The sequence below is a fragment of the Ctenocephalides felis genome, unplaced genomic scaffold, assembly GCF_003426905.1.
Source record: "Ctenocephalides felis isolate EL2017-DRISC unplaced genomic scaffold, ASM342690v1 CF-g0.4_SCAFFOLD_01492, whole genome shotgun sequence".
Lineage (NCBI taxonomy): Eukaryota > Metazoa > Arthropoda > Insecta > Siphonaptera > Pulicidae > Ctenocephalides > Ctenocephalides felis.
Genome location: NW_020537646.1, coordinates 6,286,125 through 6,301,779, shown reverse-complemented (window position 1 = coordinate 6,301,779; position 15,655 = coordinate 6,286,125). Strand labels below are relative to the sequence as shown.

The following is a 15,655-nucleotide window of genomic DNA, read 5'->3' as shown; positions in this document are numbered from 1 at the left end:
ATATATATATATATACATATGTTCATACATATATAGTGTTATTTTAAAATGTAATGCTTAAAACTCATGTTAAAAAAAATTAAAACAATTATTACCGTCTCATTTTTCATTTGAGATATCATACATGGCTAATATTTGGACAATTTTTAATTGTGTGTCCTTCCTGTCGACATTGGCCACATTTTCTTTTTGAAGTAGTTTTTGTACCAGTTGCCTTAGAAGTTGTTTTTCTCTTTGAAACTGTTGTTGAAGTCTTTCTGGACTTTGAAGGTTTACTTGACCAGTTGTTAGCTATAATAAAATTTACATAGCATATATGTTTGTATATCTCTATATCTTAAAAATGTATACTTTTCCTTATTTTAGTGCTTACTTGATTCATTGCTATCATGCTCAGGTTCATCTTCGGCCCACTCAAAGAACTTACACTGTTGTTCCATAGGTTTGGGACATACATAAAATTTTCTACCTTTGTTTGGACCCTCTTTTTTTACAGTCTGTCTAAAAAATATCAATCAACAATCCTCAGTATAAAATATGCAGGAGTATATCATGATTGTAAAATTTTTTTTCTTACTTTCTAGCTGGTTCTTGGCAGCCACTGCATAAAACCTCTTTTTCATCATTTTGCTTTCTATTAGAATGTTTAGTTTGATGCCAGCTGGAACTGTTTCCTCCATATGTCTGTTTCTGATTAGTTGAAAAGTCTTTATTTTCCGTTTGTGCCCTTAGACTTTTATAATTGCGAGTAAATTTGGTACTGCTGTAATTTGAGTTGCTATTATCGTTCTGTTGTATGCTGCTGTCAACAATACCATTTTCATTAAAGTTATCGTCCCAATCCATATCTGAAAAAAAATATATAGTAAATTTTAAATTTTATAATTAAAAATTGAAAAAAAAACACAGGAAAATAATATAAAAAATAGTATAATATTTGTAGAAGTTATTAATATTTCAACAAAATTAATAATAATTTTACCTGTAATCATACAATCAAAATCATCATTTATATTAAAGTCAGTTTCACCACCATGTGAACTAGTTTTGTCATCTGATTTATTTGGGAAAAAGGAATTATCTGCAAATAATAAAATTGAGAACACACTATTATACTTCATATGCTCAAAAACTTAATTAACAAATTGTTACCTCTATTATCATTGGTAACTCGTGAAGATGAACCAGAGGAATATGCACCTGATGTAGATTGATAACTTGAATAAGTATTACTTTTTGTTGAATTTCTTGTTTCTGAATGATTAGAGAAGCCACCACTGAAAAGAAAATAAACAGAAGTATGTTTATTTCTGACTCTAATTGTGATAAATTATCACAACAAAATAATAAATTATACATACCCACCACCACGTCTGTTATCGCTACCGCCTCCGCCACCACCTCCATGTCCGCCAAATCCACTATCATCTAAACAAAAAAAAAAAAACAATTTACATCAAAAAACAAATAATACCATTGAAATATATTTTCGATATATTAGTTTAAAATTGAGATAAATAAAAAATTATGAATTTCTCGTTATGTAATATATAATTTACGAAAATGTTTTACCGTCATCATCATCCCTCCGAAAAGGTTTAAATTCTAATTTCGCCGGAGGGCCTGCTCCTTCAGGCCTATATGGAACTTTAGGTTCACGTCTAGTTAAACCGCGATCTTCAAATCGATCCACAACTGCTCTTTCTAAATCATTATAGTTTTGAACAATTTTAATGAAAGCTTCTTTGTAAATAGCAACCTGCATAACAAAAATTCACATATAATTGAAAGAAAATAAGTAATAAATATATTCTATTTTGTAATCGTACTTGTTGTAAAATAACTTAACTACCTGTAGACGAAGCACTTCATTAGGATCTTTGCGACCTTCACATATCAATTTTAAATCTGCCTCCAAAGCAGCGCGGCGATCCGGTCTTGCCATTTCCAAACCTGCCTTTTGGTAACTAAAATATAAAGATACACAATACATATATATATATATATATATATATATATATATATTTATATCTAAATATATATCATGGTAGAAACGAAATTACCCTTCCACTAATCCCATGCCAAGAATACCGGGTACCAATCTCCTGTCCTCTCCTTCTCCAACATAAAGTCTGTCTTTCACAGTTGAAATATGTTCTGCATGAGTGGCATCGGTACCTATGCCATGTTTATCCATCAGTGCAATTAATTCGGCTTCTGTTAATAGTGGCGGAGGTGTGGTGACTCCAGGATCTAAATGAATACTCGTTGGTGTAAACTTTTGTCCTACCTTAAAATTCAAAATAATAAAGTTTCAGAGCATTGATTTATTGAATTCTTGCTGAATATCAATTCTCAAATAATTTTTCTCCAAACTCACCTCATAATTATGTATCTCTGTAGAATTCCACTTTTCATACACATAAACTTCTAAGTAATTTTTCTCTAATATACATAGTCCAGTAGCTGAGAAAAACTCTCCACCTACTTCAATTTCACAACTGGTCTCAAAGCCGACAGCATCAGCAGAAACACAAGCCAAAAAATGGCGAGCAATAAGTTCATACACACGACTTTCATTTCCTGTCAATCCTTAGAACGCAATTTTCAATTAAATAAAATTAAGTAAAGCAAATATGTAAATAAAACCTAAATAACTACAAAAAAAAAAAAATTACAAATTTGAAAATGATATATCTTCTAAAATTATAGACATATTACAGTCTCATTATCAGTTGTAGAATAATCTAGAAGTGCTAATCTTTTAAGTTTGCAATTTATTGTGAAACAGATTATTAGCAGAAGATTACATTGATGATAGTTTATTAACTTCATTTATAATTTTACCTGATGCAGCTTTAACTGGATGAATAGGAGGATGGGCTTGATCAGACTTCTTTCCCTGTCTTGGATTAGGCCCGCCATTATTCAAAATTTTCCTTGCAAATTCACCCCAACGGGAATCATCACACTGATTTTCTACATATTGACTAAAATTATTAAAAAATGCTATTTATTCAGCATATCAATAATAACTCATTAAAATTTCAGTATACTCTTCAAAATAGATTCAACAAGTATAAATGTGTTTAAATAAAATTAAATTAAAGTAATGTTACAAAAAATTATATAACCAATAAGAAATACCTTAAATTAAAGTCTTTGGGAAAAATATTTGTCTCAGTTCTAGGATACGAAATAAAACCTCTCGTATACAGTTTCTCAGCTATTTTCATTGCTTCTTTTGCATTTATCTTTAATTTTTTGGAAGATAATTTTTCAAATTCCTTAAATATAATAATATATATTTTTATAGATATATAAAAAATATTATCAGCACATAAAGCAGTTTGATAAAAGGAAAACATTCTAAAATAACAGTAATACTATGAATTTTAGTATTAACTTACTACAGTATCCATTGGTAAGGGTCTCCATTTCGTTTTTCGCTTCCCATCAGTTTTAAGGACTTTCGCTTCAGGGTTTGAAGTGCAATTGTGATATAAATCAATACAAGTACCTTCATCAAATAAGCGATTTCTTTTCCACTTAAATTCCACAGACAAGTCTTTAACGGTATGAATCACTGAAAGTAATCATTTTGACTATGATATATATATAAACACTTGCAAAGACAGTTTTGCACAAATAATTTCAATTCATACATTTATTTATTTATAAGCAAGACATGATCAATATTGATAAATCTTATTTAAGGCTCTTGTATCCATATAAATGCAAGTGTTTACCTTTTAATTTCCAGAAAAACTCTTGGATAAAGTCCTCATTTTCCTTGAACCTTTTAACTACAAAACCTAATGTCGGAAACTGACAAGAACCATAACTGATTAACTGATTTGATACATGTCTTGAAACATTTCTTTGTAATTGCATAGTCTGAAATCTTGTAAAAGCAGCTCCTGCAATAATTTTCTACTATTGTATTCATCATTCTTGAACATCAATCTGTATATTGCATTTTTACTACCTATTCGAAGATCTAATTCTTGACGAACATCTACTGCATTTGAAACATTCTGATCAATATCTGTTAAATTCTGAAGAGCTCTATTTATGGACGTACTAGTTATTTCAGAAAATTTTGCTCTATATATCTTAATATTATTTTTAACAGCCTTACATACCTAAAATTTAAATATAATTGATAATACTTTATAACAAACAATATAAAATAAAAACTGAAAACTAATTTTATTAGTTTTGCAATAGGAATTTGAAATAATTAAGAAAAAAAACTATATATAAATGTATGTTAATTGTTATCTACTATTTTATTCAAATATTTTACTTGAACTATTTCTGATCCAATATTTTCTCCTTCTCGATCACAATCAGTCCAAATTATTAAAGCAGAGCATGCTCTTATTTCTCTTTCTAATGTTGCCTACAATAAAAATTTAAAATGATTAAAACTACAATGTCAACTGATTATAATATAACAATATTATTATCAGCATTGAGAATTTAATTAGGCCCTACTTTTATATTTAGAGAGTCCTTTGGACAAACTTTATAAACTGGTGCATCAAAGAGTTTCACAGGATCACAACTTTGCCACCCTTTAACAGATTGGTCAAATGCGCAATTCAATAAATGTCCAGATACAGAAGTCATTATCATTGTTACATCACGCCCAAGCACATTTGAGTTGAATTCATATATTTTATTGTAAACAGAACGTCCCTCACGCTGAAATAATTATATAAAAAAATATCAAAATAAGTCTTGAAAAAAATATGTTACTTGCGTATACATCCTAACAATGAGTTTAAATGAGAGCATATATTATGTTAGCAAACCTTCCTTGATGTGCCTTTGGATAATATATTAGCAATATTTTTCGCAGCATCATTTTTCTCAGCGACATTTAAGTATTTCATCTTAGTTGTTATCTCGAATATTTTGCTCGAATAAAATCTAATTAAAATATTAATCGGCGGCATATATATCACATCTATGAATAATATTCGATAATAAAGAACTGATTTGTTAAAATTAAAATAATGTTTATAATCACATTTTTAAGTTCATTTATAAATGGTTTATAAATGGGTAAACCGTCAAACCAAACCATTTTATTTATTCCAGAACTGTCAAACTGCAAAAAACGTTTCGCTTTGAAGTTGAAACATAACCATACAAGAATTATAAGTCATTTCACTCATCTGTGGCAACACCTGTTGTTTGTCAAAATTGATTGACTGTGGTTCGTCTCTTGTCAGAAAAAACTTGACTAGTTGATTGTGTAGATAATTTTTGGTGATTGCTGTAAATTTGCTAAAACCAAAATTCTTACAATGCATATAAATGTCATGTTGTTGTTGATATGCAAATCTCGGTGCTTTGATGATTTATTACTTATTAAATATTAAATCGTTTCGTTCCATCCATTTGCAAATCAACATGGATGCGTTTCATACTTTAACAAGCTAGTTTTCGAAAATATTTTACTTAATTGGTGTGTATATTTTAGTGTTTTTGTCGTGATACAATAGTGATAGATTAGTGTTAATGTATTTATTTTATTAAACAATAATAATATATAGATATGTTATTGAAAGTATCAAGTACTATATTTTATTAAATCATGGCTGCCGTATCTTAAATGTTAAATAATTCACCGTTTATTGGTGATTCTTTAATTTAGTCATTGAAAAATATATTTTTGTTAAATATATTATCATATATCATAAGTTTACTTGTTAAAAATGGTCAAAGAAAAGCCAAATTCGATTAGGATATATGATGATGAAGGCTTTCGAAGGAGAGCTGCTTGTATTTGCGTGCGGTCCGAAGCCGAAGTTGAGGTAAAAAATGTTTTATTGTACAAGTACAGTACTTGATGCTAATTACATACGAAAACACAGGTATTGCTTGTAACATCGTCAAGACATCCCGACTTGTGGATTGTCCCAGGAGGGGGCGTGGAACCAGAGGAAGAACCTTCTGTAACTGCCTTGCGTGAGGTATTAGAAGAAGCGGGCGTAGTTGGAAAGTTAGGACGGAGTCTGGGTGTTTTTGAGGTACTATAAATAGAAAGCAATGTTCTTCAATAACTGATTTGCAGAATATGATCATTTTGTTTATTTGTAGAATCGGGAACATATGCACAGGACTGAAGTATTTGTAATGACAGTAACTCATGAACTTGCAGAATGGGAAGACTCACGGTCAATAGGACGTAAGCGACAATGGTATATTCAAAGGCACTCAGAATTGCTTGTTTTTGAATAGTACCTTCTAATTGATCTTTACATATTTTTAGGTTCTCAATAGATGAAGCATTGGTTCAGCTTGAATTGCATAAACCGACTCAAAGACATTACCTTCAAGAACTTAGACATACAAAACAAGCTGCTATCGCTTAATTTCTCATCTAGAGTATATTTATTATAACAGCACTCAATTTGAAATACAAAATGTAAAATATATTATAATGTTAATTCAGCAATATGAGTTTTATATTGATACATTGCTACACTTTTGTGAAACAATTTATAATATTAGTTGCAATATCTACTAATCATAAAATTAAGTATCAACTAATCCAAATTCACACTTTTTGAACACATTAAAAATTCTAGTATCTTAGCATAAAGTCAGCCTTGGGATCACCTGTTCATAAAATATAGATTTCATTTACCTTAGTTGCATTTAAGTACTCATTCTTATTTCATAACTATTCAAAAGTAATATGCGACTTTAATCAAGAGAGCAATACTGAAAAGTATTTACTGTGGAGCAATAACTATACTGCAAGTCATTCACAAATATATTGCACTCATTAAAGAAAAATATTATAATTGGGAGATCTAGCTTAACTTTTATTATCTCATGGCTATCCTGGGTTTGTTAACCGTTATCAAATACACATTATTAGTAAAATATCATTCCTGTAGAAAAAATAGTTGCCTTCTTGTAATTATCATATTATAAATTATTACATTTTAGAAGTTCGCTCACTATGTTAAAAACCAGTAGTCTTTGTTGTATATTTATGTAAATAAAGGCAAATGGTGAAAATCATAACCTCTCTTGCCACTAGCGGCAAGCCAAATATACACCACATGGTAAGCGCCAGGTATGAAGCAAATTAGGCCAGCTAATAAGAATACTGCCCAATGTAAGCCGTCTTCCGGCCTCAACATAGCCACTATCCCCAATGACAACAATATAATACCAACTAGTAACAAAATTACAGCTGACAAAACTGTTTTCCAATTCTCTTGTATTTTAGGATGTTGCCACCAGTATCCATTTCCTACTTGACTTGTTGGATATGCATATTCAGGTATTAATGAATCACTATCTTTGGATGTTGCATCATCTGCAACATGTTTAAAGCCTCTGCAATATTAAAGAATCAAGTATGAATGAAGTATCATATCAAATGTAATAGTATATTAATAACCAACCTATTTGTGTTGCAAAAACCTCGTTCCGCATTTGAAATACTCTCGCAGGATTGTAATCTGCTGTTACTTAAGCCGTATATTTTGATGGCTTCGTCGGTTTCTTCTTCAAATGCGTCGTCAATAGAAAAATATTGATTTTTACTACCAGATGCAGTAGCCATTTCAAATAATATGATGCATTTATTCACTTAAATTTAGCGTACTACCAAAAATAGCTGTATTCCTCAAGTATTATTAATAAAATCATGATTAACCATTAAACAATTTTGATGCATTGTCGGGCAATTGTGTTTGATGTCACAATGTGTTAGTCTGAACTATCAAAAGTTCTATTAATTTACATTTTTTTATTTTTTTGTACTTTCTATCTCAATTTATAAAACATTATTTATTAATTAAAACCTCGTATTAAACCCATTAATTAGGTTTTAAGTTTCACACTTGCGCATCCATCACTGCACTATGAACGTTTTGTCTTGTACAAGACTCGGGAATTAAGTCGCGCATCATACACACGCAAACGCAAATGAGAATAACTCCACGAAAATTTTAAACTTATCAAATTTACTTTATATTATATTGACTTTATATTTTTATAGTTTATACTGCCTAAATTTAATTTAATAAACAATAATTAAAGAATACAGAACACAAACATTTTAATCAATTATGTAATGCTGTGTATAAATAGCTATATATTAATTAATAAAAGATTTAATAATTAGTCACTCTTAATCTAGTTTTGCATCTTCATTATTTCTTATTTGATTTGAGGCATGGTTTGATTTGATACATTTGTAATATTGAAAATTCATACAATTGAATTGAACTATAGGGATGAATGAACTATTATTTCATTGACTACACTTTATTATTACTATATAGTATTATACTCAGTATTTGTGCACACTATATTGGGAGCTATACATATTTTATTTATTGATTCACGTCTTCGGCCCATACACTTATTATTTATAAATGTTCAACTTAGGTTAAGAGCTGTAACTAGTCCTATTTTAAATACTTTTGTTATAATAGAATGATCTCATAAAGACTAAATCTAGTAATAAAAGTAACAAAGTAATAAAAATGGACTTAGCTTACAAAGCACAATATATTTTTATAACTGAAAGAAAATGTAGTGCTTTCATTAGAATATATTTCAGATAAATCAAAACATTTGTACTAAATTGCTATATAATGTAACTAAGTATTAGCTTCACTCCCATGCTTCTGAAACCTTTAAATGATTCAATCGATCTTCTATCCTAACATGATCTTTAAAATGTAAACGTTTAGTATTATTCCAGAGTTCAATTTTAGAAGTCGTCTTTCCTAAAGCCTTTGCATGTCCTGCAGATTGTTCCTAATTCCAAAAATATACGTTAATTTTATCGCTAATTATAAATTAAGCACAAATTCATACCTCTGTGAGGTACGGATGCCTCAAATAGAACATGTTTTGTTCTTCTCGTTCATAATCTTTCCGCAAAGTTTCTAATGATCGGTTACTCACTGGTTTAACAAGGCGATACTTTCCTCTAAAAATATGCCCATTTGGAAGTTTAAACCTTAGTAACATTTGAGAGATACGCATTTTTGCTACAAAATTTATTAAACCAAATACTAATGAATTCTGGATCAGTTTTCAGCACCCTTGCACATTGATTAAACTAACCTATAATATAAGCAAATTTGACATGTGACAACTGTCAACGATTTGTTTGGATTTTGACTATTATTGTTAATTTAAAACCGAATGAATTATGATTTAAATGGTCGTCGGTTTATATTATTATGACAAAAAAATCATTAAATTTGCTTACATAGATAATAGATGTATAAATCTCTAAAATGTATACTAAGTCGTTGGTCCAAAGTTCGTTCCGAAAAAAAGCATTGTGTTTGTCATTTCATCTAAGAAGTTGAGAACATTTCTGTAATTTTATTTATATCACAGAGCATGTCATTTAAATAATACTAGCTTAATTAACAATTATGGCGGAAACCGCAGTACATTTTTCAGTAACAACTCAAATAAAGCCAACAATATTTGAAATCATAGCTCAAGAATCTCTTGCTGCAACAATCGATCCGGCTTTTAAAAAACTTATTGAGGTAATTGTAGAACATTTCATGATTGTTTCACATTTCATATTTTACTTTTAGTTTTTAGCTACAACAAGACCTGAATATTTCAATAGAATATTATTGTATTACGATGAACTGTACTTATTAATTAGTGGCTTGATAGAGTATTACTATATCAAAAATTATGGTACATAAATTATAACATACTTGTACATTATTCACAAGTACAACATAGTAAATTATATTTTTGCTAATGATTTTCAGATGCAACATTCTCTGAATCTTTTTATGGATTGAAAAGAGTTTGTACAAATGCACTCAATGATTTACCAAGTTTGAGTACCAAGAAACGATATTTATCCTTAGCATGTGTTGTTTTGTTGCCTTATATATTCAAGAAGATTGAAAGTAAAAGCAAAATACTTCTTGATCTTAAGAATGAAAATAAAAATACTTATGCAAGATTTGAAACATTTATATATACGCTCAATATAATTAAATTCGCTTGGAAAGGCTATGAGTTGATTCAATTATTAGCATATGTATCAGGTGCAACAAACTACCATTCAACCTTATTAAAATTTTGCAAGATTAATTTAGTATATGCACCATCAAATCATCTACAATCAAGTTGGTCATGGACTGATCTTTTTACTAATAAAATTAAGTAATTATTTAAATTATTTTCATATACCTAAAGCAGTTATGTTTACTCTGATATTTTTAAACAATCAATTTTCAGAATATCAACTGCTCTTGGTTCAGGTCTATTAAGGCTTTTTGAAGTTAGTGCATTCTTCATACAATTTTTCCAATCATGGTCATCAGATAATTATCAGTTTAATATTGCTGCATTACCTAATCCACCTCCACCACAAATTGATGGTAGGGCAGTAAAATATTATGGAAAATGCCCTGTGTGTTTGCAGACATGGAATGTGCCAACTGCTCTACAAGTTTCTGGGTAATAAATTTTTTATATATTTAAAATTGTCTCAGTTTAGGAATATTTTTAGAAATTATTTAATAAGATTTCCTTATTCTCCTATGATTTATTTTTAATGGTGATCTATCATAAATAGGTATGTGTACTGCTATAAATGCATTTCAACGCATTTAAAAAAATATTCAAGGTGTCCAGTAACACAGTATCCTGCTACAACAGATGATTTAGTAAAATTATATTATAGTGTTACAAAATAAATGAAATTTATAAATTGTAACATCATTTTTATTTAAATTCTAATCATTTACAGATCTGCGTTATCTCAGATAGTAGGATCTATATGTTAAGGCCCTATGGTGCCTATTAAAAATATATATTCTTTATTTATCAAATATACTCTCATTTTTTTCATAATATGTAAAAAAATATAAATCATTAATAATTAACTGATTGCATTACCCCTTCGCCTATTATGGTTTAGAAAATAACAGTGATATATAACATATCACAATGATAATCATAATACAGACATCAATTCTTTTTTAACAAATCGTGGCAATGTAAAAGATGCTTTGTGAATATCACTACTATAATAGCGAAGCTGTAATTTGTCACATTCTTCTTCAGTAAATTTAAGATTTGGTGTGGACAAATCACAATTCTGAAAATAATTCAAGTTGTAAACAAGCTTGTATTGGATTAGTAATTGTATTAGTAAACTATTAATCTACCTTATCTAGTGCTCCAACTACAAATCCAATTTGGCCTGATGGATATGTAGGAACAGAAATTGTGCAGTAACCAACCTTAGGAAACTGTTTCCTGCAGTGTTTTACTGTATCTTGAATATGATCAAGGCTAGTCCACATGGTCCCTCCTTGGGAACAAACCACACCCCCTGGCCTCAAAGCTGATTTCATTAAAGCAAAGTAGCTTTCTTGAAATAATGTTATAGCAGGTCCAACAGGATCACTGCTGTCAGTAATAATAACATCAAACTCTCCAACACGATTTTTCATGAATTCAAAGCCATCACCAACATGCAGATGCAGCTTTGGAGAATCAAACCCTTGAGCCATAAATTTCAGGTACTTTTTAGAAACTTCTATTACTTTTGCATCAATTTCTACTTGATGAATTTCTTGCACCAGAGGATGTTTTGCAACCTCACGAGCAACTCCACCATCGCCACCTCCCACTATTAAAACCTGAATGTTAATAGTAAGTGATGAAATAAGTTTTTATATCAACAGATTATTTAATTTAAAAGATCATTTAATACCATTAAGTTTCAACTTAAATATCATAATATAATAAACAAAAAAAATTCATTGTTTATTAAAAGTCATTAATTTAATTTTCTATTCTTACTTTGTATGAAATATTAAATAAAATCAAAAACAAAGACTTTAGAAAATTTCAATAAACCTACTTTTTTAGGATCTTTATGTATGCATAAAGGAATAAAAGCAATCATTTCTTGATAAGCAAATTCATCCCGTTCGGTACATTGAATGATACCATCCAATATAAGGGCACGTCCGTGATTGGATCTAGAAGAAAATTTTTGTATAATTATCAGATAAACATTTCATAGAGTTATCAATGAACCTTGAACTTTAACATCGTTTACAGTTAAATATACATTTATATATGAAAATGTACCACACATTATATAATATATAATATAAAAAACTTAAATGAATAGAATTATAATAAAGAAATAGTTAAATTAATAAAGAAAGTATTAGAAAAAACTAACGTTTCAAGAACTGCAATATCTTGATAATCTGATTTTTCTTCATGTAGAACTTTGTTAACTTTCAGGGACATACATTGCCCAGGCCATAAATCACTTAACTCACTAAACCACTCTTTTTTTATCGCATTCATATTGTTCTTAAAACTAGTTTAAAAAAAAAAAAAAGAAATAATAAAGTAAAATACAAACGCACAACCACTTCACTCCACGTGTATCAGCAAAACAATGTTCAGTGACGTCACGTAATATTCAGTGTCAAATAAAAATATGAGACGTGAAGTCAGAAGCGATTATAAAATAATAAAGCGGGAAATTTAAAATTCAAATTTATAGTATATTTCAATTTTTGCAGAAATATAATTCATGCTTATATATTATATTCTTATATAAAATAATGATATGCAATATTATGTAGTCTTTAGCGGTATCTGCGCTCATTCGCGTTTGTATTAAGCATCCAAATAGTTAATTAAAAGAAGTGGACACATAAGTTAGAAGGAAATAATGAATTATATTTTTAATTCTACAATCTACAACATTGTAGTAGATTCTAATTGTTGGAGTGAATTAAAGACTCATTGTAGTAGATTTATATCCATACACATAGATACATAATCACATTACATTATTTGAGCTAATGATTTTTGCATTTCCAAAGTTAGTCTCTACGGAAAATTATAACTATGCCTATATATTATAATATTTATTATCTATAAAGAGGAGGAGGCACAAAAAATGCCTCACTATCGTCAGGAAAAAGACATGAAAGAGGATTCAGTCTACATCAGTCTGAGCAAATTGTCATTGATAGTTTATATTACAATGCCATTTGTCTAATAAATGGTGTAAATTCACTCTGTAAAAAATTTCGAACAAAAAAATGAAAGAAAAAACTGTTAGATTATAAAATAATGCTGCTTGTGTATTTAGGTTGGATAGAAAAGTAGGATTGAAATTCATGATTTTATGAACAATTAAAAGAATCAATGCTCATAGAGCAAATTGTTATAAATTATTACAGCAAATACAAATATTTGTATGCATATTATTTTTTTACATATTTTATAACCTTCGGGAGGCATTTTATGAATAAATTATTTGATGATATATTAATTTATATTCGGCAAAGTTGTTTCATCAAGACCTTCAAAATATGGATGGTCTAATGCAGTTTTAGCTGAAATTCTATAAATTGGGTCATAAACCAGCATTTTTTCTAGTAAATCTAATCCACTATCATCCAAGTTTTTAACCTAAAATTTATAATAGATTAATTGGTGTTGGAAGATATATTTTGCCTTAATAATATTTACTTGAGTACGAAGATTATTGGTGGTCCAATTAGGAAAAGTTGCTTTATAGTCAGGTAGACTCGTGACACCAGGCCAAATTTCTTCTGTTGGAGTTTTTAGTACTCTAAAATAAGTATTAAATGATTTATTCAAAAAATAATATAAAATATATTGCAATAAATAATTTTCAAAATAAACTAAATATAACTAGAATATTCATTTTTATATAGATGATTTTTATGATTTGAATAAGAATATAGAACTGAATGACAAAAAGTATATAATTTATTTATAACTACCTAAATATTCTAAATAGTTGATCAATTTCGGAATCACCCTGAAATAAAGGCTTCTTAGTAGCCATCTCTGCAAAAATGCAGCCTATGGACCACATATCCACAGGACAAGAGTATCTTGTAGATCCTAATAATACTTCTGGTGCTCTATACCATAAAGTAACAACCTCATGTGTGTAAACACGGACTGGTATTCCAATAGCACGACCCAAACCAAAATCGGCTACTTTAATAACTCCATTCTTATCAATCAATAAATTTTGTGGTTTCAAATCTCTATGAAGAATTCTGCGTTGATGGCAGTATAATATCGCCTGAATATTATGTAAAGATTTAAGTATTGCTGATCATCAATTTGATTAATAATTCAAACACATATTATACAATAGATATGTTAAATATCTCAAGTTGATATGATATCTCATATCACAAGAAGTTTAGTAATATATAATGAAATCCGTTGAATGTAAAATATTTCATGAATGATTTTGTTCATATAATCGAATCAGTTTTAGACACAAAATTTGCAATTTGAAATGTCATAAAAGATAATAAATTAATCAGAAACCAAGTCTAATCAATATATATATAGCCATATATTAATACTACCTGTGTAATTTGGTATAAATAACTTTTAACTAATTCTGGGGATAATAGTTTGCCTTGACCTAACTGATCCATGTATTTCTTAAGATCCATAGATAAAAATTCAAATATTAGGTACAATCGAGCTTCCTCCATCAAAACGTCCTCTAAAGCAACGATATTGGGATGTTGAAGTTCCTTTAGTAAAGAAATCTCTCTGCAAATAAAATAGCCCATCAGAAGAATATAAACAATACTTAATTGTAACAACATAAAAGAACAATCAACATATTTGATAATGACCTGATGGCAGTTGAAGGAATTCCTTCGTCTTCAGATTCAAGACGGATTTTTTTCATTGCTACTATTTTTCCAGTGATCTTGTTTCTCCCTTTGTATACTACACCATACGTACCCTCACCGATTTTTTCTATTTTGACAAAATCACCCATTTTTGATTCTTTAGAAACAAACAAATAAAGTTAGGTTACAATAGCAATAATTAATTCATGTAAAGTTTGCAAAAATACTTGCAAGATGCACAAGTGATTATCATTAGCGGCAAAATGTGTATAAAACTATGGAATGAAATAAACTACTTTAATAAATTAACAACACTCTTTAATGCCGCCTAAGCTTGTGAAAAACAGTAATATCGAAGACAGTTATGTTCGAAAATGGTTAATACCAACACAACGACATAACTTCTAGTGAACTTTGGCGTTAGTAACGTGGTCAACTAGTTAATTGAATTTTGTTTGTGTTGTTTTATAATTAACTGTATTAAAATCAATTAAATCATTTTTTCTTGTATCGGTGGCTATTCTCTTCCAAAATTTAATTCAATATTGAAATATCTTATTTATTTAAATTATTAATATTCATTGATTATTGATAACCTTAAAAAAAGATATTAAATAAATACTAATAATAGAATATTACTTGCACGTTCCTTCTCTTCATAACTTTTTATGTCAATCATAATGGAAGTCTTTAATTTTAATGCTTTGATATATTTACAGAACATGTATTAACATTTATTAAGGTTTAAATATTGATACTTGTCATAAGATTAATAAGTTGTGTACAACGGCCAACCATAAGTTGTTGTAGATAAAAACAAATGAGAGTTGATCAATTGATGAATAACGAACGAGGCGAGATTTTAAGGATATAGTTTTGAATTAAAAAAGTAGTATATAACTTAACTCTTATTTAAAAGAAAAATACACATTTATTATTATATA

General features: G+C 28.8%; 7 protein-coding genes across 10 annotated transcripts; 2 read left to right on the top strand and 5 right to left on the bottom strand.

Moving 5' to 3' along the window:
• Positions 1–43: 43 nt before the first annotated feature.
• On the bottom strand, positions 44–5,080 carry LOC113371540 (DNA topoisomerase 3-alpha). The gene is made up of 18 exons (XM_026612167.1): positions 4,821–5,080; positions 4,501–4,710; positions 4,310–4,405; positions 3,989–4,145; positions 3,750–3,920; positions 3,411–3,586; positions 3,148–3,287; positions 2,848–2,990; positions 2,381–2,592; positions 2,064–2,290; positions 1,853–1,967; positions 1,573–1,759; positions 1,362–1,428; positions 1,153–1,277; positions 983–1,081; positions 578–848; positions 374–501; positions 44–291 (listed from the first exon to the last, which is right to left on the bottom strand). Exons 1-18 carry the CDS (start codon positions 4,962–4,964, stop codon positions 119–121), a joined length of 2,841 nt encoding a protein of 946 aa, XP_026467952.1. The 5' UTR covers positions 4,965–5,080; the 3' UTR covers positions 44–118.
• Positions 5,081–5,556: 476 nt separating this feature from the next.
• LOC113371569 (diphosphoinositol polyphosphate phosphohydrolase 1) lies at positions 5,557–6,426 on the top strand. The gene is made up of 4 exons (XM_026612204.1): positions 5,557–5,828; positions 5,889–6,044; positions 6,115–6,215; positions 6,287–6,426. Exons 1-4 carry the CDS (start codon positions 5,730–5,732, stop codon positions 6,387–6,389), a joined length of 459 nt encoding a protein of 152 aa, XP_026467989.1. The 5' UTR covers positions 5,557–5,729; the 3' UTR covers positions 6,390–6,426.
• Positions 6,427–6,824: 398 nt separating this feature from the next.
• Positions 6,825–7,940, bottom strand: LOC113371564 (transmembrane protein 134). Of its 2 annotated transcripts, none has more exons than XM_026612197.1 (2): positions 7,437–7,940; positions 6,825–7,368 (listed from the first exon to the last, which is right to left on the bottom strand). In XM_026612197.1, exons 1-2 carry the CDS (start codon positions 7,595–7,597, stop codon positions 7,017–7,019), a joined length of 513 nt encoding a protein of 170 aa, XP_026467982.1. In that variant the 5' UTR covers positions 7,598–7,940; the 3' UTR covers positions 6,825–7,016. The 2 variants fall into 2 exon arrangements, with proteins under 2 accessions (XP_026467982.1, XP_026467983.1); XM_026612198.1 differs by having other exon boundaries at positions 6,825–7,366; positions 7,456–7,940.
• Positions 7,941–8,583: 643 nt separating this feature from the next.
• Positions 8,584–9,320, bottom strand: LOC113371575 (ribosomal protein 63, mitochondrial). Of its 2 annotated transcripts, XM_026612211.1 has the most exons (3): positions 9,263–9,320; positions 8,863–9,114; positions 8,584–8,802 (listed from the first exon to the last, which is right to left on the bottom strand). In XM_026612211.1, the coding sequence occupies exons 2-3, from the start codon at positions 9,031–9,033 to the stop codon at positions 8,656–8,658; spliced, it is 318 nt and encodes a 105-aa protein (XP_026467996.1). In that variant the 5' UTR covers positions 9,034–9,114; positions 9,263–9,320; the 3' UTR covers positions 8,584–8,655. The 2 variants fall into 2 exon arrangements, with proteins under 2 accessions (XP_026467996.1, XP_026467995.1); XM_026612210.1 differs by lacking the exon at positions 9,263–9,320 and having other exon boundaries at positions 8,863–9,164.
• An 80-nt stretch (positions 9,321–9,400) lies between these two features.
• Positions 9,401–10,840, top strand: LOC113370368 (peroxisome assembly protein 12). The gene is made up of 6 exons (XM_026611035.1): positions 9,401–9,554; positions 9,606–9,714; positions 9,792–10,194; positions 10,270–10,491; positions 10,610–10,718; positions 10,784–10,840. The coding sequence occupies exons 1-6, from the start codon at positions 9,435–9,437 to the stop codon at positions 10,838–10,840; spliced, it is 1,020 nt and encodes a 339-aa protein (XP_026466820.1). The 5' UTR covers positions 9,401–9,434.
• On the bottom strand, positions 10,792–12,447 carry LOC113371561 (spermidine synthase). Its single transcript, XM_026612194.1, has 4 exons — positions 12,236–12,447; positions 11,906–12,026; positions 11,205–11,681; positions 10,792–11,134 (listed from the first exon to the last, which is right to left on the bottom strand). The coding sequence occupies exons 1-4, from the start codon at positions 12,364–12,366 to the stop codon at positions 10,991–10,993; spliced, it is 873 nt and encodes a 290-aa protein (XP_026467979.1). The 5' UTR covers positions 12,367–12,447; the 3' UTR covers positions 10,792–10,990.
• Positions 12,448–13,156: 709 nt separating this feature from the next.
• Positions 13,157–15,064, bottom strand: LOC113371560 (cyclin-dependent kinase 1). Of its 2 annotated transcripts, none has more exons than XM_026612192.1 (6): positions 14,943–15,064; positions 14,712–14,868; positions 14,433–14,625; positions 13,827–14,137; positions 13,549–13,651; positions 13,157–13,488 (listed from the first exon to the last, which is right to left on the bottom strand). In XM_026612192.1, the coding sequence occupies exons 2-6, from the start codon at positions 14,858–14,860 to the stop codon at positions 13,345–13,347; spliced, it is 900 nt and encodes a 299-aa protein (XP_026467977.1). In that variant the 5' UTR covers positions 14,861–14,868; positions 14,943–15,064; the 3' UTR covers positions 13,157–13,344. The 2 variants fall into 2 exon arrangements, with proteins under 2 accessions (XP_026467977.1, XP_026467978.1); XM_026612193.1 differs by having other exon boundaries at positions 14,939–15,057.
• Positions 15,065–15,655: the final 591 nt, after the last annotated feature.

Excerpts from the sequence above, each read along its gene's own strand:
- LOC113371540 (XM_026612167.1), bottom strand. The coding sequence starts at position 4,964 with ATGCCGCCGATTAATATTTTAATTAGATTTTATTCGAGCAAAATATTC. Across the intron at positions 2,593-2,847 it reads TCCAGTTAAAGCTGCATCAG|GATTGACAGGAAATGAAAGT; the intron begins GTAAAATTATAA and ends TTGCGTTCTAAG. Across the intron at positions 1,082-1,152 it reads AGTTACCAATGATAATAGAG|ATAATTCCTTTTTCCCAAAT; the intron begins GTAACAATTTGT and ends TATTATTTGCAG.
- LOC113371569 (XM_026612204.1), top strand. The coding sequence starts at position 5,730 with ATGGTCAAAGAAAAGCCAAATTCGATTAGGATATATGATGATGAAGGC. Across the intron at positions 6,045-6,114 it reads GGAGTCTGGGTGTTTTTGAG|AATCGGGAACATATGCACAG; the intron begins GTACTATAAATA and ends GTTTATTTGTAG. Across the intron at positions 6,216-6,286 it reads ATAGGACGTAAGCGACAATG|GTTCTCAATAGATGAAGCAT; the intron begins GTATATTCAAAG and ends ACATATTTTTAG.
- LOC113371564 (XM_026612197.1), bottom strand. The coding sequence starts at position 7,597 with ATGGCTACTGCATCTGGTAGTAAAAATCAATATTTTTCTATTGACGAC. Across the intron at positions 7,369-7,436 it reads GGTTTTTGCAACACAAATAG|AGGCTTTAAACATGTTGCAG; the intron begins GTTGGTTATTAA and ends TTAATATTGCAG.
- LOC113371575 (XM_026612211.1), bottom strand. The coding sequence starts at position 9,033 with ATGCGTATCTCTCAAATGTTACTAAGGTTTAAACTTCCAAATGGGCAT. Across the intron at positions 8,803-8,862 it reads GGCATCCGTACCTCACAGAG|GAACAATCTGCAGGACATGC; the intron begins GTATGAATTTGT and ends TTTTGGAATTAG.
- LOC113370368 (XM_026611035.1), top strand. The coding sequence starts at position 9,435 with ATGGCGGAAACCGCAGTACATTTTTCAGTAACAACTCAAATAAAGCCA. Across the intron at positions 9,555-9,605 it reads CTTTTAAAAAACTTATTGAG|TTTTTAGCTACAACAAGACC; the intron begins GTAATTGTAGAA and ends TTTTACTTTTAG. Across the intron at positions 10,492-10,609 it reads ACTGCTCTACAAGTTTCTGG|GTATGTGTACTGCTATAAAT; the intron begins GTAATAAATTTT and ends TATCATAAATAG.
- LOC113371561 (XM_026612194.1), bottom strand. The coding sequence starts at position 12,366 with ATGAATGCGATAAAAAAAGAGTGGTTTAGTGAGTTAAGTGATTTATGG. Across the intron at positions 12,027-12,235 it reads GATATTGCAGTTCTTGAAAC|ATCCAATCACGGACGTGCCC; the intron begins GTTAGTTTTTTC and ends ATTTTCTTCTAG. Across the intron at positions 11,135-11,204 it reads TAGTTGGAGCACTAGATAAG|AATTGTGATTTGTCCACACC; the intron begins GTAGATTAATAG and ends AATTATTTTCAG.
- LOC113371560 (XM_026612192.1), bottom strand. The coding sequence starts at position 14,860 with ATGGGTGATTTTGTCAAAATAGAAAAAATCGGTGAGGGTACGTATGGT. Across the intron at positions 14,138-14,432 it reads ATTTATACCAAATTACACAG|GCGATATTATACTGCCATCA; the intron begins GTAGTATTAATA and ends CATAATATTCAG. Across the intron at positions 13,652-13,826 it reads CAACTATTTAGAATATTTAG|AGTACTAAAAACTCCAACAG; the intron begins GTAGTTATAAAT and ends TACTTATTTTAG.